The 26,738-nt window shown below is 38.3% G+C and overlaps 1 protein-coding gene across 4 annotated transcripts in view; it reads left to right on the top strand.

Moving 5' to 3' along the window:
* The first annotated feature begins 470 nt into the window (after window positions 1–470).
* DTWD2 (DTW domain containing 2) overlaps window positions 471–26,738 on the top strand; it is a 221,146-nt gene continuing 194,878 nt past the window's right edge. For 3 of the 4 annotated variants that reach the window (XR_002085884.2, XR_002085885.2, XM_019469590.2), the window contains exons 1-2: window positions 473–1,298; window positions 26,395–26,485. Coding sequence is in view for 2 of the 4 variants with exons in the window: in XM_019469590.2 (XP_019325135.1) it covers window positions 1,081–1,298; window positions 26,395–26,485 (309 nt within the window). In the remaining 2 variants the exon portion in view is untranslated. Of the gene's footprint in view, window positions 1,299–26,394; window positions 26,486–26,738 lie in introns of all 4 variants that reach the window. The other variant, XM_019469591.2, reaches the window with a different exon arrangement.

A 26,738-nucleotide genomic window follows, 5' to 3' on the forward strand; every position in this document is an offset into this window, starting at 1 on the left:
GACACAGAGAGAGACAGAGAGACAGAAACAGAGACACAGAAAGAGACAGTGCAAGCGGGAAAGGGGCAGAGAGAGAGAGGCAGACACAGAATCTGAAGCAGGCTCCAGGCTCTGAGCTGTGACACAGAGCTGGAGGCAGGCCGGAACCCACTAACTGTGAGATCATGACCTGAGCCAAAGTCCCACGCTTAACTGACTGAGCCACCCAGGTGCCCCTAATTTTTTGTTTAAACGTTGAATACTGGTAGAAGTCACATAAAACTTTAATAAATCAGCACCCATTTTGGGCAAGTAGTACTTCTGCTTTCATTCTATGGTGGACTTCATTTTTGCTTTTAACAAACTGCAGGCTACATTGCTGTTATTCAGAAGCTGTAAATAACTTGGGCAAGGTCGTTATCATTCTATGGTTTTTTCCCCCCTCATCCAGAAAATCTCAGCCCTCTGTTTCCTATTTTAGGGGCCCCAGATAACTTAAAAGCCTCATTGAACATTTGGTGTCTAGTGCAAAATAGTATGCTTGATGCCGAGGAGGAATACCAAGATGTACAGGACACAGAGCCCTGCCCTTCTAGAGCAAGAATTTGGATGAAGCGGACCATCGGAAAAACCAACCGTCAGTCGGCATAACCTCTCCTTTTTTGGCCTTTCGCTATCAAGTACATCCAGTGTGTATCAAGTGTGGTGTGCACTCAACTAGTTTAATTCCCAAACTGCCATCCTAAGGTGGGAAATGCAGAATTCTATTTAATTTTCACTTTTAAAGGAGTGATTATGGGTTTGCAGTCTTAGGTGTTTGCGGAGGGATTTCCTTTTTCCTGGAGAGGCGTACCTAATTCCCACCTGCTTCCTAAGACAACCCACACTCCCCTTCCTGGTCTAAGAGCTCACTGAGCACTGACCAATAGGTTCGGCCCGATTTCTCTGAGGGGCGGGACCTCGTGCCTGGGCTTCGGAGACCTGCCCCCCGTACGTGGCCTGCGTGCGTGACGCCGTGCGGCGCGAGGCAGTTTCTCCAGAGTGTGGCGCCCCCCGGCGGCAGCGAGAACTCAATGTGACAACCGGATCTGAGCGCCTGCCATGGAGCCGCAGAAACAGGCGCGAACACCCGGGGACCCCGTCGCGTGGCCGCGTGGGCCCTCGAGGTCTCAGACGCCGGACGACGAGGAGGGGCCGGAGGGCAACACAGCGCCCGCGGCGGCTTTTCTGGGCGCGGAGGCGGACGACGCCTGTGCGGACGCGCTGTGGGAGCTGCCGGTGGAGCCCGCCGAGCGGAGGCCCGAGTGCAGCCGCTGCAGGTGACCGCAGAGCGGGGGGGGGGGGGGGGGGGGGGGCGGGGACCGTGGCCGGCGGCGGCTTTCGGGGGAGGCTGCAGCGCCCCCTGCCGGGAAGGCGGCTACTCAGGCTCCACCCAGGGGAGCGCTGCCTCTGGCATCTCCGCGCGTGTGTCCGCTGGTGACCTTGGAATCACTCTGTGAAATTGCCCTGTAGTAAGAAGCCGTTTACTCAGGTTCATGAGCGTTTAGCCTCACTTCCTGCAAGACACTGAACGTGTCATGGAATGAGAGTTCTGTTGACAAACAAGAGTATGATACGGGAAGTAAGAGGTAATGACAGTAATGCTTACATTAATGAACACTTTCCTGCTCGAGTGACATAGTCATCTCACAGTAAAAAAAGCAAAAGTAATTAGAGGAGACAGTCAAGGTGGCTAGGAGAATAGTTAAGATTGTTTTTTCTGAATTCTGAATTCATTTATTGAGCACCTGTTGTGTGCCAGGCACTGTGCTAGATCTGGGGAATTCAGGCACGGAGAACACAGACATGGTCTCTGCCCTGATTGGGGCACTTACAGGCTAATGAAGAGACAATTTATTAAACAGGTAACGATAACTAGCCCTGAATGCTCACAGTATGCCCAGTTGTTTCAGTGATACCTCATTGTGGTGGTGTCCTTCAGGATTGCTTTCCCTGCTTGTTTGCGTTTCATGCTGTTCAGATACACGATTCTCTTTAACTTGTGGGTGTTCAGGATCTTTTCGCTTGGTTACTGAAGGTCTCCATCTATCACCTGTCTTTCTGTTGCCTTCCACAATCTTAACGGTTAGATAGTGCCTCTGCTTCCTCACCTGGGAATGAATAGCTCAGCAGTTTGTCATCACGTCCTGCACAGCCCTGACAAGGCTCTCGTTAAAGTCACCAGTAATCTCCCTCAAATGAAATCCACTGTATCTTTTTCTCTTCACTTTTATACTAGATCTCTTGGTGGCATTCTGGAGTTGAATGCCGACTTCTTGAAACACTATTTCTTTGGTTTCCCTGTGGTTTATCTGCTTTGTCTGCCCTCGTCGTCTTTGCCTGTTCTGAAAATCTAAATGTTGGGCTTCCTCAGCTCTTGATTCTAGATTCTCTTATCTTATAACCCTACACATTTTCTGCAGGTGATCTTACCAGTTTTCATGGTAAGATCGATACCCAAATACTTCTAGCTCAGACCTTTGTCCTGAGCTCCAGACCTATGCATTCATTTAACCAGTGTTGATGGAATGCTTTGCAGATTCTTGGTAATATGGTGCATTCTGTGCCCTCATGGGTTGTTCAGTCTGTTATTGGATACAGATAAGAAACCAGCAACCAAATATGTAATTATGGAACAGAAAAGCAAAAGCAAACAAACAATGAAGCGAAGGAATGGGATGCTGTGACATAAGATAGGATGGTATCGGGAAATACTTCTGAGGAAATAGCATTTATACTAAAATTTGAAAGATGAGAAGAATCCAGGGAAGAGAAAAGAATTCAAAGAAGGAGAACAGAAGGCCAGACTGGTTTCATGTCTTTACTACTTGATTGCTTGGAGTATCTTATGGTGGACATTTTGGGCTTTTCCCAGGATTGGGTTGTAAGACCCCAGAGGAAGGGATCTTGAGTGTAGGGATCTGTTTATCTCCTAAATGTACTATCGAGAGTAAGACATTCAATATAGACTTTTGAGGAGGATGAATAATTTGTGTCTAGAAGGGACTGCATGTTTGATTGGAAGGGGTGTATGAATACAATTTATTTAAACAAGCTCCCTAAAGGTGTTAGGAGATAACACTTAACAGTGCTGCAAAGGGGTCACTAGGATGCTAAAAGACAAGTATTACAAATATAAACCCAAGGCTAAATTATCATGCTAGCTTTATCATCTAGTTTTTGCTCTATTTAGAACTGCTGATTATAAATGCTATAGTTTTTTTTTTTTTTAAGAAAATTAGTCTCCTACATTTAGCAAAGATTTATAGTTTTTCCAGTCCACTCCCTGCTCCACTTAATAGATTTTATTTTTTAGGGAAGTCTTAGATTCACAACAAAATTGAGTGGAAGGAGTAGAGACCTATCTTCTGCCTCCACCCTGGTATCTTCCCTCATTAGTAGCATCCCCTGCCAGAGCAGTACATTTGTTAAAATGGATGAACATCATCATAATTCAATGCGCATAGTTTTACATTGGGGTCCACTCTTGGAGTTGTACATATTTTGATTTTGGAGAAGTTCATAATAATATGTATCCACTATTATAGTATACTATAGAGTATTTTTACTGTCCTAAAATTTTCTTTGCTCTGCCTTTTCATCCATCCCTACACCCTAACGTAATCTGCTTTTTAGAAAATAAGAATGACTTTGATTTTAGTTTATTTCCAGTTACATTCAGTTAATATTTTAGGATTATGATTCATTCCAACATTTGTGCACTTTGCTTCTCCTACTGAAATTTTGTACCTTTTAAAAGTTCTTCTCCCCTTTGGCACAGTATGCATTTTATTTTAATGGGTTTAACTAATTTTATTATTATCTTTTTACATTTTTTAAAATGTTTGTTGTTTTGAGAGCGACAGAGAGAACATGAGCACAGGAGGGGGAGGGGCAGAGAGAGAGGGAGACACAGAATCCGAAGCAGGCTCCAGGATCTGACCTGTCAGCACAGACTCTGATGCGGTGCTTGAACTCACAAACTGCGAGATCACGACCTGAGCCAAAGTCAGACACTTAACTGACTGAGCCACCCAATGCCCTGTTCAACTAATTTTAATTGGTTAGATTATCATTCTAGAAGTCTGGAGAATATTTAGGTGTTATCAGTAGAATATAAGCTAATTGATGGCTCTTTATATTTTATTTCATTAAGCTGTTAGGGTTATACTAGTTTCCTGGATGAACTTACCTACATTTATGCTTATAATAGTTCTTAAAACCAAAATGCATTCTTAGATTTGAGTGATCAGCAAGTCACAATTATTTGGCCATTTACTTTAAGCAGTATTCATTTCTCTAAACGTATTACTGTAATTGTCATAGTCTTGGAGTTCCAAAAATTGGTTTTATTCAGAAAGTACAAACTCATTTTAACTTCACAGCAGAATCTTGCTAGTTGGAAATACAAGTTCTCTGAAACATGAATGGGATATTCTTTCAAAGATCCCAAACTAATTTGTTATTGCTGGATACATATTAAGAGTGTGTTCCTCTTGAGGGAACAGGATGTACAGGAGTACAGTGTATAGAGAATAGCGTATTTGGACAGCTTGGTGGAAAGGAGGGAGTGGAAAGAGGCAAACCTGTAGAGATTAGCGGTGGTTGCTCTCGGAAGGACCAGGTAAGCAGTTAGGGAGGTTAAGAAAAATTGTGCTGAATGTACTAGGAACCAACAAACCAAGCACTGGAGTATTTTTTATTTTTTAATTTTTTAAATGTTTATTTATATTTAAGAGGGAGAGAGAGACAGAGTGCAAGTGGCAGAGGGACAGAGAGAAAGGGAGACAGAATCCGAAGCAGGCTCCAGGCTCCAGGTTGTCAACATAGAGCCTGACGTGGGGCTCGCACACACCAGCTGTGAAATCATGACCTGAGCCGAAGTTGGACGTTTAACCGACTGAGCCACCCAGGTGCCCCTGGAGTATTTTTATATTTAGATGATTGTCACAAGTTCAACTTCATTAGGTGGCTTTTAGCTGTAATAATTTATATTCTATTTTATTAAAAAAATGCAAACTGGTTGGTGATATGGTGGTAAAAGTCTTGACTGGGAAGAGTTAAGGCCTCATTCTAGTAAAGATGCTAGGCATCTTAATTATACTTATACATTTTCTATAGATAAGGCCATGGGTCTGAGGATAAGACTTAGAAACCACTTGCAAGTCATTGGCCCTAAGAATAATGGAATAATGTCAAAATATGCAGTATTTTTTAATTTGTCTGAGGGAGGGAAACAGTGGCAAGGGCATGCACACAGAGTGACACAGGCCCTGAGGCAGAAATTTTTCTTTCTCCAGTGCTTTCTTCCCCCAAAAGTAAAAAATTATAACGATTATAATATACCACACCAGTATATTTAGTATGTATGTATGTATTTATTTATTTAGTGCCCATATGTGTGCATGAGCAGGGTAGAGGGGCAGAGGGAAAGAGAATATTAAGCAGGCTCCACAGGACTGTGAGATCATGACCTGAGCCAAAATCAAGAGTCAGATGCTTAACAGACTGAGCTACCCAGGTGCCCCTAGCACACATTTTTTGAGCACTGACCACATGAAGGTTACCTATCCGGCCTAGGTATTTTACATGCAATATTTTATTTATTTCTCATAACAGCATTCTAGAGTTGGTGATATTGTTAGCTTTTAAATAACGAGAAGGTACAACACCAAAAAAATAAATAATTGGATTAAAAATGGGCAGAGAACCTAAACACATATTTTTCCACAGAAGACATACAGTTGGCCAACAGACACATGACAAGATGATCAACATCACCCATCATCGGGGAAATATGAATCAAAAACCGCAATGAGATATCACTTTACACCCAACAGAATAGCTAGAATCAAAAATTCAAGAAATAACAATTATTGATGAGGATGTCGAGAAAAGGGGACTCTTGTGCATGCTGGTGGCAATGTAAATTGGTGAAGCCACTGTAGAAAACAGGATGGAGGTTCCTCAAAAAGTTGAAAATAGAACTACCATATGATCCATTAATTCCACTACTGGGTGTTTACCCAAAGGAAATGAAAACACTAATTTGAAAAGATACATGCACCCCTGTGTGTTTTGCAGCTTTATTTTTAATAGCCAATATATGGAAACAACCCAAGGTTCTATCTATAAATAGATAGATGAAGGATATGTTATGTGTGTATACATATGTGTGTGTGTGTGTGTGTGTGTGTGTGTATTATTTGTAATATTATAACGTGATATATTTTTTGTACATATGTAAAATGGAATATTTCTCCGCCAAAAAAAGAGAGATCTTGTCATTTGCAACTACATGCATGGACCTAGAGGGTGAAATAAATCAGACAGAAAAACACAAATATCATCTGATTTCACTTATATGTGGAATCTAAAAAAAACCAAATGGACAAAGAGACAAACAAAAAACCCCCCAGACTCTTAAATATGGAAAATAAACTGGTGGTTGCCAGAGGGGAGGTGAGGGGTGGGTGGTGGTGAAATAGGTGAAGGGGATTAAGAGGTGCAGACTTGCAGTTATAAAATAAATAAGTCATAGAGTTGAAAAGTGCAGCATATATTGAAATATATAGTCAATAACATTTTAATAACATTGCACGGTGACAGATATGACTACACTTCTCATGGTGAGCCCTTAGTAATGCGTAGAATTGTCGAATCATTATGTTGTAGTCCTGAAGCCAGTATAACACTGTAGGTTATTTATAATTCAGTAAAATTTAAAGATAAATGATGAGAAAGGAGTAATAATTAGGTAACAGAATTCAGTCTCTGCTCCAGTCCATCTGGCTCCTGAGCTCAGCCAGCACTTGACCTGGCTCTTTGTTTGCTGAAGAAGCCTTATGATTTTGTTGGTAGAGTAGGTGTAGTCACTAGTTGAAGTGGAGCCACCAAGGCTGCAAGATTTTCATATTATTTATTTATTTATTATTTATTTATTTTTAAATGTCAGTGGGGGAGAAGCAGAGAGAGAGGGAAAGAGACAAGCAAGCTCCTTGCTGTCATCACAGAACCTCACATGGGGCTCAATCTAATGAATCTGGGAGATCATGACCTGATCTGAAACCAGGAGTCAGATGCTTAACTGACTGAGCCACCCAGGTGCCCCTTATTTATTTATCTTTAGAGTAGGCTTCACACCCAATGTGAGGCTTAAACTCATGGCCCTGAGGACTAAAGTCTCATGCACTATGGACAAAGCCAGCCAGGCATCCCTGATTTTCTTATTTTTTAAATTGAAGTATGTTCAGAGGTGCCTGGGTGGCTCAGTGGGTTAAGCGTCCGACTTTGGCTCAGGTCATGATCTGGCAGTTGAGTTTGAGCCCCGTGTTGGACTCTGTGCTGACAGCTCAGAGCCTGGAGCCTGCCTCTGATTCTGTCTCCCTGTCTCTCTGCCCCTCCCCCACTTGTGCTCTGTCTGTCTCTGTCTCTCTCAAAAATAAATAAAAACATTAAAAAAACTTTAAACTGAAGTATTTTTACTTCAAGCTTAGTAAAAAGATGCCTGTGCTTTAGTATTCTCTAACTCCTTTTTTTAAAATTGAGATATTATTGACATAACATTATGTAAGATTTGATACATTTATATAATGCAGTATGATTAGCACTGGTAGTGTTAGCTTTGATTACATAATTATTATATCTTTTTTTTCTGGTGAGAAAAAAGAAGATTTAAGATCTAGTCTCAGAAAATTTGAAGTATAGTCCCTGACTTATGATGGTTCAACATAGGATTTTTCAACTTGACAATGGTCTGGGAGCAATACGCATTTAGTAGAATCTGTACTTTGAATTCTTAATTTTTACTTTTTCCTGGTCTGACGATATGTGGTATGATATTCTCATGATGCTGGATGGCAGCAGGGAGCTGTAGCTCCCAATCAGCTGTGTGGTCATGAGAGTAACAACCAATGCATTTGCAACCATTCTGTGCCCATATAGCCATTCTGTCTTTCGCTTTCAGTACAGTAATCCATAAATTATGTGAGATATTCAACATTACTAAAAATAGTCTTTGTTAGATGATTTTGCCCAACAGTAGATAAGTGTTCTGAGCACATTTAAGGTTGGCCTGGCTAAGCTATGGTATTTGGTAGGTTGGGTGTATTAAATGCATTTTGAATCAGGTTATTTTCAGCTTTGATATGTTTATGAGAATGTAACCCTGTTGTAAGTTGAGGGAGATCTGCATATCGTACATTACTGTTGACTCTAATCACTATACTGTGTATTTGCTTTGTAGAACTTCATCTTCTAGTTCCAAGTTTATACCTTTTAACAACATCTAGCTCCTTTATTGAAATTTTTAACCTTTCCTTATTCTTTAGGTTTGGATATTCTGGAGAAAAAAAGTGGTGGGGATAAAATCATGAGAGAGGGATGGAGGGGAGACTGTAGGTGTTTAAGAAGAATGCAAGAGCCACACATTGGCAGCCAACAGATGTTTTGCTTTGAATTGGTATTTTACCAGCTTTTAAATTAGTTCTAACAGTTAAAAATCAAGATGGTTTATCTCAAAAATCCAGATTTCTGGCTTCCTTGAGAATACGAAGATCTAGCAGTTCAGGGAGTACCTTTCTGAGCAGTATTGGTTGAGCTGAGTATTGGTCATGACCTCGGGTTGGGCGAGATCTGTCCAGGGCACCATAGCTCCTTAGCTATTACTGCTTGATTTATTTTATTAACTAGTAGGGATTTGCTTTTTGATTCTGGGTCTCATGTACACTATTGTGACTGGTCTGCTTAAGCAGTGGGGTGAATCAGACTGCAAGTTTGGTAGGTACAAGTGAAAAATGGTGATTCCTAAGGGAATTAGTTTAGAATATACTAAGAGTATTGAATTGGTATCAGCACTTAGGTTTAGAAAACAAACTATTTTGGTAAATTTAAAATCAACTAGATTAAAAAAATTTTTTTAAATGTTTTTTTTAATTAAAAAAATTTTTAATGTTTATTTATTATTGAGAGACAGAGAGACACAGAGTGTGAGCAGGGGAGGGGTAGAGAGAGGGGGAGACACAGAATCTCAAGTAGGCTCCAGGCTCTGAGCTGTCAGCACAGAGCCCGACGTGGGGCTTGAACTCATGGACTGTGAGATCATGACCTGAGCCGAAGTCGGTCGCATAATCAACTAAGCCACCCAGGAGTCCTTTAATGTTTATTCTTGAGAGAGAAAGAGACAGAGACAGAGACAGACAGAGAGAGACAGAGTATGAATGGGGGAGGGGCAGAGAGAGGGACACACACATACACAGAGTCCGAAGCAGGCTCCAGTCTCTGAGCTGTCAGCACAGAGCCCGACGTGGGGCTTGAACTCACGAGCTGTGAGATCATAACCTGAGCCGAAGTTAGACGCTTAACCAACTGAACCACCCAGGAGTCCCTAAAATCAACTAGATTCTTGATGATGATTTTTAGAGTAAAAAATTAGATAATTTGAAAATTTAATTCTTTGTTCATATCAAAAGTATCATATTCCTAAGAGAAAAGTATGAAGTTAATTTGTTCTTTCCTATTGGTATAGAAAATATGTTTATTCTTTGAAGTAGTTCATTTGTAATATATGTGGAAAGCTAACTGATTCACAAATTACTGTGCAAACTAATCATATGTTCAAAGTTGAGCAAAGATGATATATGTTAAGAGGGAATTTTTTTTCTTAATCTTAAGTCTCCAAAGAGGAGTGACCAATTTTAAAAACCACGTTAGAGCTTTCTAAATGTTTGATTTATTTTCCCCAAGAAAAATAAGAATTATATCATTACCCTCTGATGGATAGAAGTTTTCTTCAAAGAACATCAAAGCACATTAATTTTTAAAGTACATTTGCCCAAAATTAATAATTCATCATTCTGTTCGTGCTTATGTAGTGAGAAAAAATATTCAGAAGTAGTCTAGTCGAAAATTTGGTATCATTTAAAAAGGGTTTACAGGTTACAAAGTGCTTTACCTGTGCATTTTAATTTAATACATAAGACAACTTTGATTTAAAGTTATTCCTTTTTATAGACTCTCAGGGTCAGGTGACTAGTGAGGGGCTTTCATACTTTTATTCCTACACCATATAGTAAAAGATTATATTGAAGCGAGCAGTATGACTACTCTTGTTTTCCTGCTGCATATAATAAATATTTCCAGTGAGCTGTTTCTTCGTGGTCTTTGAATCTGTAGATTCTTTTCCTGTTCCCTGGCTGTTTTTAGTTATTTTGGGATGAGAGCTTTTTAATTACTGTCTTTTTTAAGATTGAGCTTTTATTTCTTGGATCCTTTACCTGCCTAAGGTCAGTTTCTTATTTGTCAGTAGGTCCTCATTTTTCAGTCAGAAAGGCAAATTCGAAGATATTACTGATTAGGAATTTATTTTGTTTTCCCCTGTTCACTTATTTGCTTGCTTCTCTCTGTCTCCTCTCTCTCTCTCTCTCTCTCTCTCTCTCTCTTTTTTTTTTTGGCTTTCTCTACTGGAAGCCTCATGAGAAGGCTGTGGGAAAAAAGGTAGCAGTGAAATGAAGTAAGTAGAAGTCTTCCAGAGTTCCTTGGGGGAAAAAAATGAAGCTATAGAATGAGTCTCTGGACTTTGCAAAGGGCGAGAGGGGTTAACCTCTTGGAGAAATATCTGACTCTTTGCCTATGTAGACGTGTTACCTGGCAGGCTACTTTTTTTTTTTTTAAATTGTGCTAAAATGTACATGTATAATACTTATGATTTTAACTATTTTTTAAAAAAATTTTTAACGTTTATTTATTATTGAGAGACAGAGCATGAGCAGGGGAGGGGGGAGACACAGAATCTGAAGCATCAGCACAGAGCTTGACGCGGGGCTCGAACTCACAAACTGCGAAATCATGACCTGAGCTGACGTTGGATGCTTAACTGACTGAGCCACCCAGGCGCCCCTCATTTTAATTATTTTTAACTGTATAACTCAGTGTCATTGATACATTCGTAATGTTCTGTAACCATCACTACTATCTGTACGCAACACTTTTTTCATCATCGTCAATGTTGACTCTGTACCCATCAAATAATCACTTCCCATACCTTCCCCCCCACCCGGCCCAGCCAGTGGTAACTTCTATTTTATTTTGTATTTCTATGAATTTGCTTATTCTAGATTCTTCATGTAACATACAATACTTATCCTTCTGTGTCTGACATTTCACTTAGAATGTTTTCAAGTTCTCTCCATGTTGTAGCATATCAAAATTTCTTTCCTTTTTATGGCTAAATTATATGTATATACCACTTTTGTTTATCCATCATTCATTTTTTTTTCTTATTTGTTAAAATAACAATGGTTTGTTGATGAACACTTGGTTTGTTTCTACCTTTTGGCTATTGTGAATAGTGCTGCTGTGAACCTTGGCACACAAATATCTGTTTTTGTTCCAATAATTTTGGGTATATACCTAGGAATGGAATTGCGGGGTCATGTGGTAGTTCTGTGTTTGACTTTCTGAGGAGTCGCCAAACTGTTTTCCAGTTCCATTTCAAACAGAGGTCATTAGATTAAAAAAAATGTTTATTGATTTATTTTGAGAGACAGGGTGTGTGTGCGCACACGTGTGTGAGCCAGGAGGAGGGGCAGAGAGGGAATCCCAAGCAGGTTACGCACTGTCAGCACAGAGCCTGATGCAGGGCTCAATTTGCAGATGGTGAGATCATGACCTGAGCTGAAATGAACAGTCAGACCCTTAACCAACTGAGCCACCCAGGTGCCCCGAGGTCATTAGATTTTTAACATCTGGGTCTGCTCATTTTATTCCTTTCCTGGAGACCTTCCATGCTTGTATTTCAGGTACACAGTGGAGTCGAGGCTCTAGTGTGTCATCCAAAGCCTTTGCATCTCTTCCTCCACCGTACCCTTCCCATACCCTCTCTTCTAACCACCTGGAATGGGTCCCTCGAACAGGTGTTTTTCATGTTCTGCTTTATGCCTTTGTTCTCTTATTTCCTCTGTACCAAATGCTCTTCTCTCATCCCTTCTTTCTGAAATGCTACACTGTTTCAATGTCCAGCTCAAGTACCCTGTCTTGCCAGGACCCATTTCCATAAGTTTTGCTGACTTCTAAGTCTGAATCGTTTGTTCTTTTGACTTCTGTTTTCTCCATGACACCAGTAGCTGTCTGTGGCTTCCTTCTTGGTCGTCTCTTTCAGACTCAGGTTTATTTACCACCAAATGTTTTAATGCTAGCATTAGGCCTTCTGAGGCCTAGGGAAGCGAGGTACAATTACATGGTAAAACTTTTCACTGATTGTTAAATGCTCATATACATAATCCACAAAATGGATTGCTTCAATGGTGTGCGTTTTGGAATCAGAACTGAGTTCTAGCCCCACCTCTCCTTTCTTGAGAAAGCTACTTAACCTCTCTAAGCCTTGCTTTCTTCATCTGTAAATTAGGACAGTAATACTACCTGTCTTTGACAGTTTTTTTGAGATTAAATGAAGGGGAAGTATTTATGATAGTGCCTGTAACATAAAAGTGTATGGCTAGCATTAAACTCTTCCTCTTGACCTTTTCCTCCTCGTTCTTTTCTTTCTTTTTCTTTCTCCTTACCCCCTTTCCCTCTTCTTCCCATTTTCTCCCTCTTTTTTTGCCTCTTCCCTGAAATATCAGAATTGTTATTTATGAAATTGGTCTATTTTACATTTAGTTAGCTTTTTCTATGTTAGAGTAGCTCTTTTTCTAGGTTCAGAGATTAAGGGCAAGTAAATAATTTTGCATGTGTTGAGCTATAGGTCACCACAAATAAATTGCCTCTTGATAGAGATTTTGTCATTCTTGGGCTTTCAAAAGTACTCACTTTGCAGCTACAAATAAATGTTATATTGATGACAAACACTTTCTTAGGGCATCAAAATCAGTGTTTTATCTTGTAGTATTACTATATTCTCTTTTTTTAATGGTTTAAGTACTTATAAGTCCTTTTTATTTTTTTATTTTTGTTTTTTATTATATATATAATTTATTGTCAAATTGGTTTCCGTCCAACACCCAGTGCTCATCCCAACAGGTGTCCTCCTCAATGCCCATCACCCACTTTCCCCCTCCCCCACCCCCATCAACCCTCAGTTTGTTCTCAGTATTTAAGAGTCTCTTATGGTTTGCCTCCTTCCCTCTCTGTAACTTCTTTTTTCCCCCTCCCCCTCTCCCATGGTCTTCTGTTAAGTTTCTCAGGATCCACATATGAGTGAAAACGTATGGTATGTGTCTTTCTCTGCCTGACTTATTTCACTTAGCATAATACTCTCCAGTTCCATCCATGTTGCTACAAATGGCCAGATTTCATTCTTTCTTATTGCCAGTAGTATTCCATTGTATATATAAACCACATCCTCTTTATCCATTTGTCAGTTGATGGACATTTAGGCTCTTTCCATAATTTGGCTATTGTTGAAAGTGCTGCTATAAACATTGGGGTACAAGTGCCCCTATGCATCAGCACTCCTGTATGCCTTGGGTAAATTCCTAGCAATGCTATTGTTGGGTCTATTATATTCTCTCAAAGTACTTAAGTAACACATTTTCTCTCTTCTATCAAAGAAACTTCTCAGTTCTGTTTTGAGAATTTATGCAAAATTACATATAAATTTATTTAAAATTAGGAAGAATACTTCCTTAATGAAGCAGGTATATAAAATCTGTACTTTAAATAATATTTATTTATTTATTTATTTTAACGTTTATTCATTTTTGAGAGACAGAGTGAGAGTGTGCGAGTGGGGCAGGGGCTGAGAGAAAGGGAGACACAGAATCCAAAGCAGGCTTCACTCTCTGAGCTGTCAACACAGAACCTGATGCAGGGCTCAAACCTGTGAACTGTGAGATCATGAGCTGAGCTGAAGTCGTATGCTCAACCAACTGAGCCATCCAGGCTCCCCTAAAGGGTTTTTTTTTAAAGTTTGTTTATTTTTGAGAGAGATTCCCAAGCAGGCTCCATGCCATCAGCACAGAGCCCAACGTAGGGCTCGATCCAGTGAACCATAAGATCATGACCTGAGCCAAAAGAAATCAAGAGTCAGATGCCTAACCCACTGAGCTACCTAGGTGCCCCTAAAGTCTGTACTATTCTTTGTAAGATATCTCTAATGAAGATAGCTGGTCCTTGGGACCACTTTAGTGTGAATTCTTGCTTGTCAGAATGGACATTCATGCAGTTCCCTTTCCTTCGCCAGTGGATAAGAAACGGAATTCTATTACACACGGACCTGGAAACTCCGTTTTAGATGTTCTTTATTCATTCAGTCATTATTTATTCAATATCCAGTGTCCAATAAATGCGTAGCTTAGGTCATAGAAAATGATTGAGAGATTGTTTCCTCTAAAATTGGTAGTGAACTGAGTGCAAGAGAAAATATGTCTAAATAATATTTAAGACAAATTATGAAAGTATACAATAAAAGCTTACAGAGGAAAGAGTGATTGACTTAATTTGCTAAGAAAGATGTTTTGCTATTTTTTTTATAACTGTTCATTTCTACAGAAGAGGATAAAGTATAAAATAAATAATAGGATAACTGAATGTAGGTGATTTTTATGGTAAGAGTCTTCAGTGTTAGTTGATCTGTCACTTTGGCATTGCAGTTTTAGTAGGGGCTTTATATGTCTGCCCTGTATAGTCATTTCTCTGGACACATGGCTTTGTTTTCCAGGGATCTGCCTCCTCATAAGTCTTCTTTAATTGTAATAAAAGTTACTGAAAATTTTCTTAATTGTAAAACCTATAGTTGGAACAAGCTTATTTCTAGGCCAGTGATTCTTAAATTATTTTGATTATATACCACAGTTAGTTAAAAAACGTAGGGTGAAATTCTAATAGGTATATATATTTATCTATGATTATGTACATTTATTATATACTAACGTATGATGTGTCCCATAAAACATACACACACACGAAAAGATTTTCAAAAGGAAGAGGCAATGGTGAAATAAACCATTTAAAAATGTCTTGTTTATTGTGATGGAGTCACGCCAGCATTATTATTTATTTTGAAGCATAATATACACGTATGGTGAGGTTCATTGTTAAAGACAGTATGATGTGAGTCTACAGATCAAGTAATTTTTATATTGCTTTTTAAAGTTACTGGCATAAACCATCATAACAGTAGAACAGATCAATGAAACCAGGAGCCGATTTGTTGTAGACTCTGGGTCTGGAGTTCTTTCTTGTCCAACAAGACAGCAGATGCAGATTTAAATGTGAGAGAGGCTAATGTGCAGAAGACAAAAGCCCCAAGTAAGGGTCCTTGCTTCTTTTTTATTAGGATCAGAAGGCTTACAAACATGGTGATGGACGTGCACAAAGAGACAATAAATCTGTGAACATTAACTCATGGACGTGAGGAAAAATGGGTCTTGAAAATATGGGGGGTTAGGCCTTTGGGTTAATACGAAACAAAATCCTGGCGCTGGGCAGCTGGGCGGAAGGTTGTTTACAGTGGACATGAGGCATCACCTCTGTTTGTCTTAGCTAGCCAGGGGATGAGACAGAGCAAATAACCTCAGGGTTAACAAGGTACCTTTTCTGATTAGAGCCCTAATCAGCTCTGCTCTGGGCAGCTTCACCTGCAGCAGTGGTCTACAGTCCAATTCACCTGTTTAGCTAACTTGGTCCTTTCCTCCTGTTAAAGCAGCTTTCTGCTATAGTACTAAATTGGGGGGGCGCTTCCGCCCTGAATACCTAATCTTGGTTATTTCATATACATATGTTCTTTATTGGGGACTTTCCTCCGCTCTCTCTATACTGGGGCTTTGGCCCCACCTTCTCTATACTTATTTATCTAATCTTGTTTACCCAAACTTGGGTGTGAACATCCTATGGCTTTCTAATTCTTTATGCCTTGTTAACCCATTGGTGTAAGTCCAGGGAATTTCTAAGCTTATTCCCCACACTGGTTCTTTGAAAAGATCAACAAAGTTGAGAGATCTGTAGCCAAACTCACCAAAAAAAAAAAAAAAAAAAAAAAAAAAGAGAGAGAGAGGACTTAAAATCACAAATGAAAGAGGAGAAGTAACTGGTAACACCACAGAAATACAAATAATTGTAAGAGAATGTTATGAAAAATTATATGCCAACAAACTGGACAACCTAGAAGTAATGGATAAATTCCTAGAAACATAAAATCTACCAAAAGCTGAAGCAAGAAGAAATAGAAAGTTTGAACAGATTGATAACCAGCAATGAAATTGAATCAGTAATCAAAAACCTCCCAATAAATAGAAGTCCAGGACCAGATGGATTCAAAGGCAAATTCTACCAGATATTTAAAGAAGAGTTAATCCTTATTCTCAAACAATTCCAAAAACTAGAAGAGGAGGGAAAACTTCCATATTTGTTTTATGAGGTCAGTGTTACCTAGATACCAAAACCAGGTAAAGACACTACAAAAAAAAAAAAAACAAAAAACAACAACAACTATGAGCCGGTATCTCTGATGCATTTAGATGCAAAAATCCTCAACAAAATACTTGCAAACTGAATCTAATAATACATTAAAAAAATTGTTCACCATGATCAAGTGGAAAATATTCCCAGGATGCAAGAGTGGTTCAGTATTTGCAAACCAATCAATGTGATACATCCCATCAATAAGAGATCATCTCAATATATGTAGAAAAAGCATTGGACAAAGTAAAACAACATCCATTCATGATAAAACCCCTTGGGACACATGGGTGGCTCAGTTGGTTATGTGTCGACTCTTGATTTTGGCTCAGGTCATGATCTCACAGTTCATGAGATCAAGGTCCGTGTTAGGCTCTGGTACTGACATCATGAGCCTTCTTGGGATTCTCTCTCTTCCCTCTCTCTTTCTGCCTGTCCCCAGTCAGGTGCATGTGTGCACGCTATCGAAAACAACCCCCAAAAACAAAACAAAACAAAAAATCCCCAAAACCTCAACAAAGTAGATTTAGAGGGAAAATACCTAAACATAACAAAGACCTTACATGAAAAACCCACAGCTAGCATACTCAGTTGGGGAAAACTCAGAGTTTTTCCCCTAAAGTCAGGAACAGGACAAGGGTGTCCATTCTCACCGCTGTTACTAAGCGTAGTAATAGAAGTCCTAGCCACAACAGTTCGACAAGAGAAAGAAATTAAAGGCATCCACACTGGGAAGGAAGAAGTACAATTTTTACTCTTTGCAGATGACATAGTATTATATATAGAAAACCCTAAAGGCTCCACCAGAAATCTGCTAGAAATGGTAAGAAGTGTATTCAGTAAAGTCACATGACACGAACTCAGTGTACAGAAATCTCTTGCATTTATGTGCACTAATAATGAAGCAGCAGAAAGAGAAATTAAGAAAACAATCCCATTTACAGCTGTACCAAAGATAATAAAATACCTAGGAATAAACTTAACTAAAGAGGTGAAAGACCTTTACTCTGAAAACTGTACATCATTGATAAAAGAAATTGAAGACAGCACAAAGAAATGGAAAGACATTCCATTTAACAAATATGTAACAAACATTGTTAAAATGTCTGTACTACCCAAAGCAGTCTATAGATTTAATGAATCCCTATCAAAATACCAACGGCATTTTTTTGCAGAAGTAGAACAAATAATCCTAGAATGTGTATGGAACCACAAAAGACCCTAAATAGGTAAAGCAATCTTAAAAAAGAAAGACAAAACTGGAGGTAGCACAATTCCAGACTTAGAGTTATATTACAAAGCTGTAGTAATCAAAACACTATGGTATGGGCACAGAAATAGACACATAGATCAGTGGAGCAGAGTAGAAAACCCAGAAATAAACCTACAATTATATGGTCAATTAATCTTCAACAAAGTAGGAATGAATATCCAATCAGAAAAAAGACAGGTTCTTCAACAATTGGTGTGGGGGAAAACTGGACAGTTACAAGCAAATGAATGAAACTTGACCACTTTCTTATACTATACACAAAAGTAAGCTCAAAAAGGATTAAAAACCTAAATGTGAGACCTGAAACCATAAAGATCCTAGAGGAGAGCACAGGCAGTAATGTCTTGACACTGGCCACTATAGTATTTTTCTGAATGTCTCCTGAGGCAAGGTAAATAAAAGGAAAAATAAACTATTGGGACTACATCAAAATAAAAAGCTCCTGCACAGTGAAGGAAATAATAAAACTAAAAGGCAACCTATGGAATGGGAGAAGATAATTGCAAATGACATATCTGATACAAGGTTAGTATCCAAATATAAAGAACTGTTACAACTCAACACCCAAAAAACAATCCAATTAAAGCATAGGCAGAAAACATGAACAAACATTTCTCCAAAGAAGACCTATACTATAGATGGCCAATAGACCCATGAGAAGATGCCCAACGTCAGTCATCATCAGGGAAATGCAAATCAAAACTACAAAGAGATAGTGCTTCACACCTATCAGAATGGCTGAAATCAGAACAACAAATCAGAAAATACAAATCAGAAACAACAAATGTTGGTGAGGGTATGGAGAAAAAGAAACCCTCTCGCACTGTTGGTGGGAATGCAAACTGGTGCAGCCATTGTGGAAAACAGTATGGAGGTTCCTCAAAACGTTAAAAATAGAACTACTCTACCATCCAGTAATTGCACTAATGGGTATTTACCCCCCTCCCCCTAAAACAAAAACACTTAATTAAAGAGATACCAGTGTTTATTGCAGCATTATCTACAATAGCCAAATTATATAAAGAAGATGTGTGTGTATGTATACACGCACACACGTACATACAATGGAATGTTATTCAGCCATAAAAAGAATGAAAGCTTGCCATTTGCAACAACATGGGTGGAGCTAGAGAGTATTATGCTAAACAAAAGAAGTCAGAGAAAGACAAATACCATATGATTTCACTCATACGTGGAATTTAAGAAACAGAACAAATGAGCAAAGGGAAAAAGAAAGAGAGGCAAACCGAGAAACGACCCTTATCTATAGAGAACAAGTTGATAGTTACCAGATGGGAGGTGGCTGGAGGGTTAGAAATAGATGAAGGGGATTAAAGAGTATACTTATAATGAACACTGAGTAATGTGTAGAGTTGTTGAATCACTATCTTGTACACCTGAAACTAATATAATACTGTATGTTAACAACAGTGGAATCACAATAAAAAACTTAATTAAAAAGACAGTTATTGTCCCGTCAGATTCAATTTTGTACCTCTAATGAAGCATTTGAACCAGGAATAGGTAAGAAACAGCTCTGCCATAAACTTATTCATTTGTGATTTTGTAACCAGAACAGTATAGATTCAGTATGGATTCTTCAGTATAGATTCTTTACAAGTGTGTATGATTTCTTTGTGGGTGCCATTGTGAACCCTACCTGTTATGGAATGCCTCTTTTTATTTCAGGATACCACCTATCCTAACATATTACCGTATGACATACCACCTAAGGAGGGAATGTTATTCTATATGCTAAATACTAGTAATGTTTAATTCAAAGTGAAAGTGGTAATGTTTTCTTTTGGCATTCCTTTGGGTCATTTTACTTAATCTGCTTTGGAAACCACTGCTCTAGACATGCCGTCTGGGGCACAGGTCTCTGAAAGTCTCATCTAAAGATATTCTCTTCATGGCGTTACTTCCTCTATCAGTGTTTTTCTTTTCTTTCTACACCTATCCTTCCTCTACTCCTATTTGGTGGGTATGAGAATATTATTGTTATTTATACTGGAAGCAGAGCATCTTAACAACTGATAAGATGTTACATGTTTTTATTACCTTTATGACATGAAAATTTATTTAATACTGTATTTATTATACTAAATTTTTATTATAATATGTTAATAATGAAAATGTGTTTCTTCTTTCATTGGTTATGCTGAATATTGTTTTCAGAAATTTAAAAAGTATTTTATAGATTATTTAAGTTTCTTTAAAGGGACGGTAGAGGGCACTGTGGTATTTACTTTTTCAAAACCTATTTTAACATTAGAAAGTTTGGCATTTTTATGTGTAATGCAGTGTATCTCTTCAGCTAATCTATTGAAAAGCTATAAAACTCTTTGTTCTTTGCCTTTTCAGTCCGTTGGGACGATAAAAATTTTGTTGAGTACTGGAAACTTTGAGGTGCACTATTTTTCTGGGTTCTACATTTGCTTTTGTTTAGTAGATAAAAGAAATCCTTTAAAAATAATAATTCTTGTAAATCTATTCACTAATTTTTAAAGTTTGCCTTTGTGAGATTTTCTTGATTAAAATCAGTCCTATGAGAAAAATAGCTTTCAGTGAATATTATATAAGAATTTAATTAAACTTTGGAAAGATGTTTTTTCTAAGTCCTAGCATTGCTAGTCATATGTCAGATACGATTTTATTTGCCTACAGCCTGTCAGAGATACCACGCCCGGAGTGACAGAGTACCCTTGTATTATAGCATGCACTGAGGAAGCCAGTCAATCTTAGTCTGACAGGAAACCTACATATTTATTCCTACATCTTTAATGAGAAAAGAAGAAAAAGCTTATTTCATAAAATTTCCTCAGGGAAATTATTTGAAAATTTCATTTATATTTTAAGAATGTAATAAACCTTAATTGGGTTGTATAGATTTTAAAGAAGATGAATCTTAATGATGGAAAACAGTATTTATAATACATTGCAATGCATTGTAAAATTTTCTCTCTTCTGCTTTTACAAGGCATTGAAAATGTAGAAGAAAGAAAAATCTCAACTCCTCCTTTGGTCATTCTATTATAAATTAGCTGAAAAATACTAGTCATAAATGATTATGTTTTTTATAAGCTTTGCCTGCGATTTGGGAGTTATTCCCCAGAACTTTCTTGGTGTGTGACCAGCTTTGTGAAGGAGGACACTGAAAACCTCTGATGTACTTAAGATCACCTAGCAAGATAATGAATGACCTTGTCAGTGACATATCTTAATAGTTATTCCCCAAACCTGTACCCATTTGGCCAGTTGATATTTCTTCAGACATTAACATTTCTTCTCCAGATTTACAAAAATTCTGGAAGTAGCTTGATTTTTATTTTAAAATGAATGTCTACTATTATAAATAATCACTTTTGATGTGTAGTTATTTGGTATTTATTTTCCTGTCAACTGTAATAGTTCATAGGAAGCGAGGAACTTGTAAAAAATTCCTTCTGGCATAGATAGATAGAATAGGCTCCATGAGGGCAGGAATCTTTGTCTGTTACATTGCCCCAAGTGCCTAATTCTGTCACAGAGTTAGGTATACAATAAATATTTGAATAAAAATTTGTTGAATTTATATTTAATCCATTATCAACTTGAAATATTTAAACCTTCAGGAGTTAAGTTTGGATGTAGGGAAGCTTGTTTGTTCTTCAGAGAAGGTTTTAGAATGAGGAGAACAATTTCTCTGCTACTTATCCAGTAGTTTGGTAAGAGATGGTTTAGCACTTGAGCAGCTAGTCACCAGCGCAGTGCATGCAAACCACTGTGGAGGAGGAAATTATGAGCGAACTTGCTGTTAAAGTAACAAGCAAGCCCAAATTTATATTGTAAAGTAACTTGCTAAACATAAACTTGATCAGTTGGAATGCAAAATGTTTTAAAGAACTATAGTTTTATTAGAGCTTATTAGAACTAGAATTAGGTTAATAGAGGGGACATGCTTTAAAATAAATAGGTAATGATGTTTTATGAGCCTGTCAAAGTAGAAACCAAAAGAATTAATTTTAGCTTAAATCATCATTATGGTTTTTACACATAAAATGGTGTTTTTCTTTTTTGCTTTTGGTATTTCCTTCGGTAAATCTTTTTGTCTCAGGTGTTATTGCTTACCAGGATGGTCACAAATTACAGCAAAGGGAGATCTGAGACTCTGAATTTCATTTGTAATACAAACTAATTGCTTAAATATTAGAGAGGAAAGGAAGGAGAGATCAATATGTGATATGTTAGCAAAGGGAGGGGTAGGATGAGGAATTGTGTAGGAGGAGAATGGTGTCCCAAGGTGGAGGCAGGAGGGAATGCAGAGGGATCCCATCATGTATTCTGCAGTATTCATTGGTAGCTTGTTATGCTAGGTGATGGGGTGAAAAGTGGAAAGGCCACGTCTTTGCCCTCCTGCAGCCTACATTGTAGGAAAGGAAGCCCCCCCTTCACGTAACATAATGCCGTCTAGTAGCAAAATGCCTGTCTCTTACTTAATTTAGGTTGAACATTATTTTTCCACCACATTTTCACATTTTTAAAAACAACAGCCTTATTAAGATACGATTCACATATCGTGGCATTCATTCTTTTAAGGTATACAACTCAGAGGTTTTTATTAAAGAAGGCCACTATCGCAGTAGTTTTACCAGGGTTCTCTTTGAAGGTCTCTTTTCTAGATCTTTCCCTTAAGATGCCTTCTTCTTTTGGTAAAACATCCTGCTTGTTAGGCTCCACTAATTACCGGCTGATTGTCCTATCCTTTCTATCCATTGCCCTAGGCTATACATATCTCAGCGGTCTGATCCACTTACATGCAGGCAGGGGTAGTTTTTGAGGCCACTCTTTGAGGTTTGCTCGGACTGCAGGTGGGTTCTTCTTAAGCTGTCTCTTTCCATGGTTCTTTCTGATCCCCTGTCTGGCTTATGATACAGCTTGTTGGTCTCTATTAAGAGGAGTTATTGTCTTTGAGAGCACCCTTAGGCTTGAACTTGCTCACACTCTGTTTCAAATGAAGTCAGTCCCTTTGGGGAGAGCTTCAGAGCTCTCTTTTCTTACAGTCTGCCTCTCCTGGGCAGACTCTCCTAGCCAGTGTTCTGGGTACAGGGCTGAGCAAGCCTGTGGCTTGCTGCTTCTGGTGTCAAACTTAAGTTCTGTGAGCAGACTAGGTTGAGGACGCTTGGAGCTCTAGCATCGCCAGCATCCTGCACTACGGTAAAGCTTGTTTTATAGGAGGAAGGCTGTGTGGAGGAAGGCAGCCTCTGCTCTCTTGACCACACTTGCCAGGAATTTAGCCTGCTTGGAGTGGAGGGGGTGAGAAATGCTGGTGGCCTGCCTTGTTTGTGACATAAGGGATAAGCCTTGATTAAGAACTGGGAGGGAGTGGGGCGCCTGGGTGGCTCAACCAGTTAAGCGTCCTAATTGTCCCACCTTGGCTCGGGTCATGATCTCACGGTTCATAAGTTCAAGCCCCACGTTGGGCTCTGTGCTGACAGCTCAGAGCCTGGAGCCTGCTTTGGAGTCTATGTCTCCCTCTCTCTCAAAAATAAATAAATATTAAAAAAAAAAAAAAAAAAGAACTGAGAGGGAGGTTGGTTCTCTTGGTCACACCTACATGGAGTGGAGTTTGTCAGCTTGACCTGGGGCAGGGTAGGAAATTGGTTATGGCTCAGATGCCACAAATGGTCCCAATACCAAGTTTTAGTAGATTTTCTTGAGTAATGTTTCTTTGTTTGAATATGCCCTAGAAAATTGCAAGGGACTTACAGTGATTGTTTTTTGTTCTTAACTTTATATTTTAATTCCACTTAAGTTAGCATAGTGTTATATTAGTTTCAGGTGTACGATAAGGTGATCCAAACATCCATGCATGACCCAATGCTCATCACGACAAGTGCACTCCTTAATCCCCATCATCTATTTCATCCATCCCTCCACCCATCTCCCCTCTGGTAACCATCAGTTTTCTAAAGTTAAGAGTCTGTTTTTTACTTTGTCTCTTACTCCTTTTTTCCCCCTTTGCCTGTTTGTTTCTTAAATTCCCCGTATGAGTGAAATCATATGGCATTTGTCTTTCCTGACTGACTTATTTTGCTTAGCGTTTTATTCTTTAGCTCCATCCATGTTGTTGCAAATGGCAACATTTAATTCTTTTTTATGGCTGAATAATGTTCCACTATATGTATGGATATACACACCCCACACCTTCCATCATTCGATGGACACTTGGGTTGTGTCCATATGTTGGCTACTGTAAATAATTCTTCTATGAACATAGTACATGTGTTCCTTTGAATTAGTGTTTTTGTATTCTTTGGATAAATACCCAGTATGCTGGGTTATAGGGTGTTTCTATTTTTCAGTGATCGTTTTTTAAAATAGTTTTGGTCAGCTTTGCTTATTTCACTGGACTTTTGGTCTGTGAAGCAGCTTTTCCTGTCCTCCTGGAAGTGGAACTCTCCAAACTACTTAATTCTAAATCCTCCTAAAGTTCAAAGATGTGTTCCTAGGAAGGAAACTACCATTTCAAGTAACTGAATTTTTTTTTTCTTTTTCTTTTATGAACAAAGGTTTTGGTCAGACATGAAAAGCAGAGCAGTTCTCTGCAGTGTCTCAAGTGTCATGCTGAGGACTTTTATAATCACTATATGTGTGATAAGCTAAAGATGTTATTTTCAGGGTTTATTTTACCTAGTGTTGTAATGCCCACAGAAATCTATAGCTTCTACCCAGGTTGTTTACTTGACTGGATTTTTCAATTTTTTGAGTTTACTGATACGTGAATGTTTCCTATATAGGATATTTGATTTTTTTTTGTTTTTGTTTTTGTTTTGCATTCTTTCATAGTCTAAGTGTCAAACAGCTTACAGGTATTTAAGGTGATATCCATTTAAATTCTGAATTTTTTTTTTTTTTTTTTAATTTTTTTTCCAACGTTTTTTATTTATTTTTGGGACAGAGAGAGACAGAGCATGAACGGGGGAGGGGCAGAGAGAGAGGGAGACACAGAATCGGAAACAGGCTCCAGGCTCCGAGCCATCAGCCCCGAGCCTGACGCGGGGCTCGAACTCACGGACCGCGAGATCGTGACCTGGCTGAAGTCGGACGCTTAACCGACTGCGCCACCCAGGCGCCCCATAAATTCTGAATTTTTAAATTGCTTTCGTTTGATATTAAATTACATTTTACAAAAGAATTTTAGTGACATCGGATTGTGCATTTTACTTATGTAGAGTTTCATATAAAAAGTCAGCAACTTAAAATTTTAGAATTTGGATGTATTTCATCCTCCTGCTCAGTGAGGAGTCTTTTCTAATTGCAGCCTTTGACCTCTTTGTCAATATACCTAGTTCTGTCAACCATCTTTTCTCCTCTCTGTATTTACTTGGTTTACTCTTCTTATGACCACTGAAAGATGCTCTCCATCCCTATAACTCTGCTCCCATTCTTAACAGGGAATCCATTGTAGGGCAGAGTAATCATACTGAATCATGTCAGCTATCACTGGAAAGTGGATTATGATGGTTTTCCTTGGATTGACCATCCATTCCAGGTTCCTTGGTGGAGAGGGGAGGCGTGGTCATGTTGTGCAATATGTTTCTCCATTTAAGATATCATCTAGATAATTTCTTCAGCAGGAGCATAGGTTTGACACTTTCTTACAGAATGAGGTGGTAGATTTAATTGAACCAATTTACTCACACTCTGGTTTATTAATGTAATCATTTCTTACTTCAGGCTGTAATTCTACATAAGTTAAACTGAAGAAGGAATTGATAACAGTTTTGTAGTAGTAATAGTATGCTGTTGGGAATTTCTTTTAAGATTCACTGTGTACTGTTGTAATTGCATGTAACATTTGCCTGTAAGAGTGACCTGTCATGAAAATGTACTCCCATGATATACTGTATCTGGCTGTTTGATGAATTTTATATTGGAAACACACACATCAAATATAGGTTTTAATGGTAAAAGATCCATGTATATTCCTATAATACATTTGGAAGGACACACAAGAAACTGATCCCCTAGGTTGGAGGACCGATATGGAAATGTATACTTTTATCTCATTTGAATTTTGTAATGAGTATAAGTGTTACTAAAACAATAGTACATCACTAAGAGGTAAGTAAAACAAAAATGACAAACAATAACAAAAGGGAAAATAAATGGATAAGGCAGACATTCTGTGGATATAATTCTAGCTAAATGTAATCTGGTGGCCCATTTGGGTTTCTTCTTACAATTGGTAAGCTCTTTGTGTCGATTGATGGCAAGTTTGATTAGAACTCTTTTCTAGGTGGTAATTGTATTCCTATTTTTTATCATCATATTGTTCCCTCCAATATCAGATGATTTAGAAGAGTTGCCGAATTTCTCTTTGACATCAGATCTTTTCTTGATTTGGAATGCAAGTTAGAAGTGTTGCCTCAGGAATAGAAAGACCATGTTGATGGCTTATGAGTATTCTTCGCTAATAACTCAGGCCAGATTTTTTTGAGTTACTTTGATCTATATAGATGGTAAAGAATTTACTTGAATCTTTTTCCAAATGCTCATATCTAAAGTCTAATTGATTGAATCACTCTTGGTGTTTCATTTTAAAAGAATGCAGCTTTGGCAAATGTCTTTACATAGAGAAGAGGGATTATGTTCAGGTTTTGGGTTATTGTTCTTTCATTGTATTTTAAGCATTTACAGGTTTTCTTTTTCTTTCTGCCCTTTAGCCGGCCTCAGAAAGTATGTTTGTGTCCATTTCTACCATTGCATCCTCTGCATATCTCTACTCATTTGTACATAATTCAGCATCCAGCAGAGGTAAGATTTTATAAAATACATAATTGCAAATAGAATATTAGTACATAAGAGAAAACACACCAATGAATATCCTCATACTTCCCAGCTCTTTAACATTTCTGAAAATAAATTGATGACAAATGCTTTGTCTTTGGGAAAAAATAGTTTCTTTTGTATGTTATATCATAGTATAGTGTCATATGCTTTAGAGACAGATAAAAATGGTTATTTCATAAAACATTATTGTTTCACAAAAAACTGTAATTGAATAGTA

Source organism: Panthera pardus, unplaced genomic scaffold (genome assembly GCF_024362965.1).
Source record: "Panthera pardus isolate Hobbes unplaced genomic scaffold, ASM2436296v1 HiC_scaffold_2, whole genome shotgun sequence".
Classification (NCBI taxonomy): Eukaryota; Metazoa; Chordata; class Mammalia; order Carnivora; family Felidae; genus Panthera; species Panthera pardus.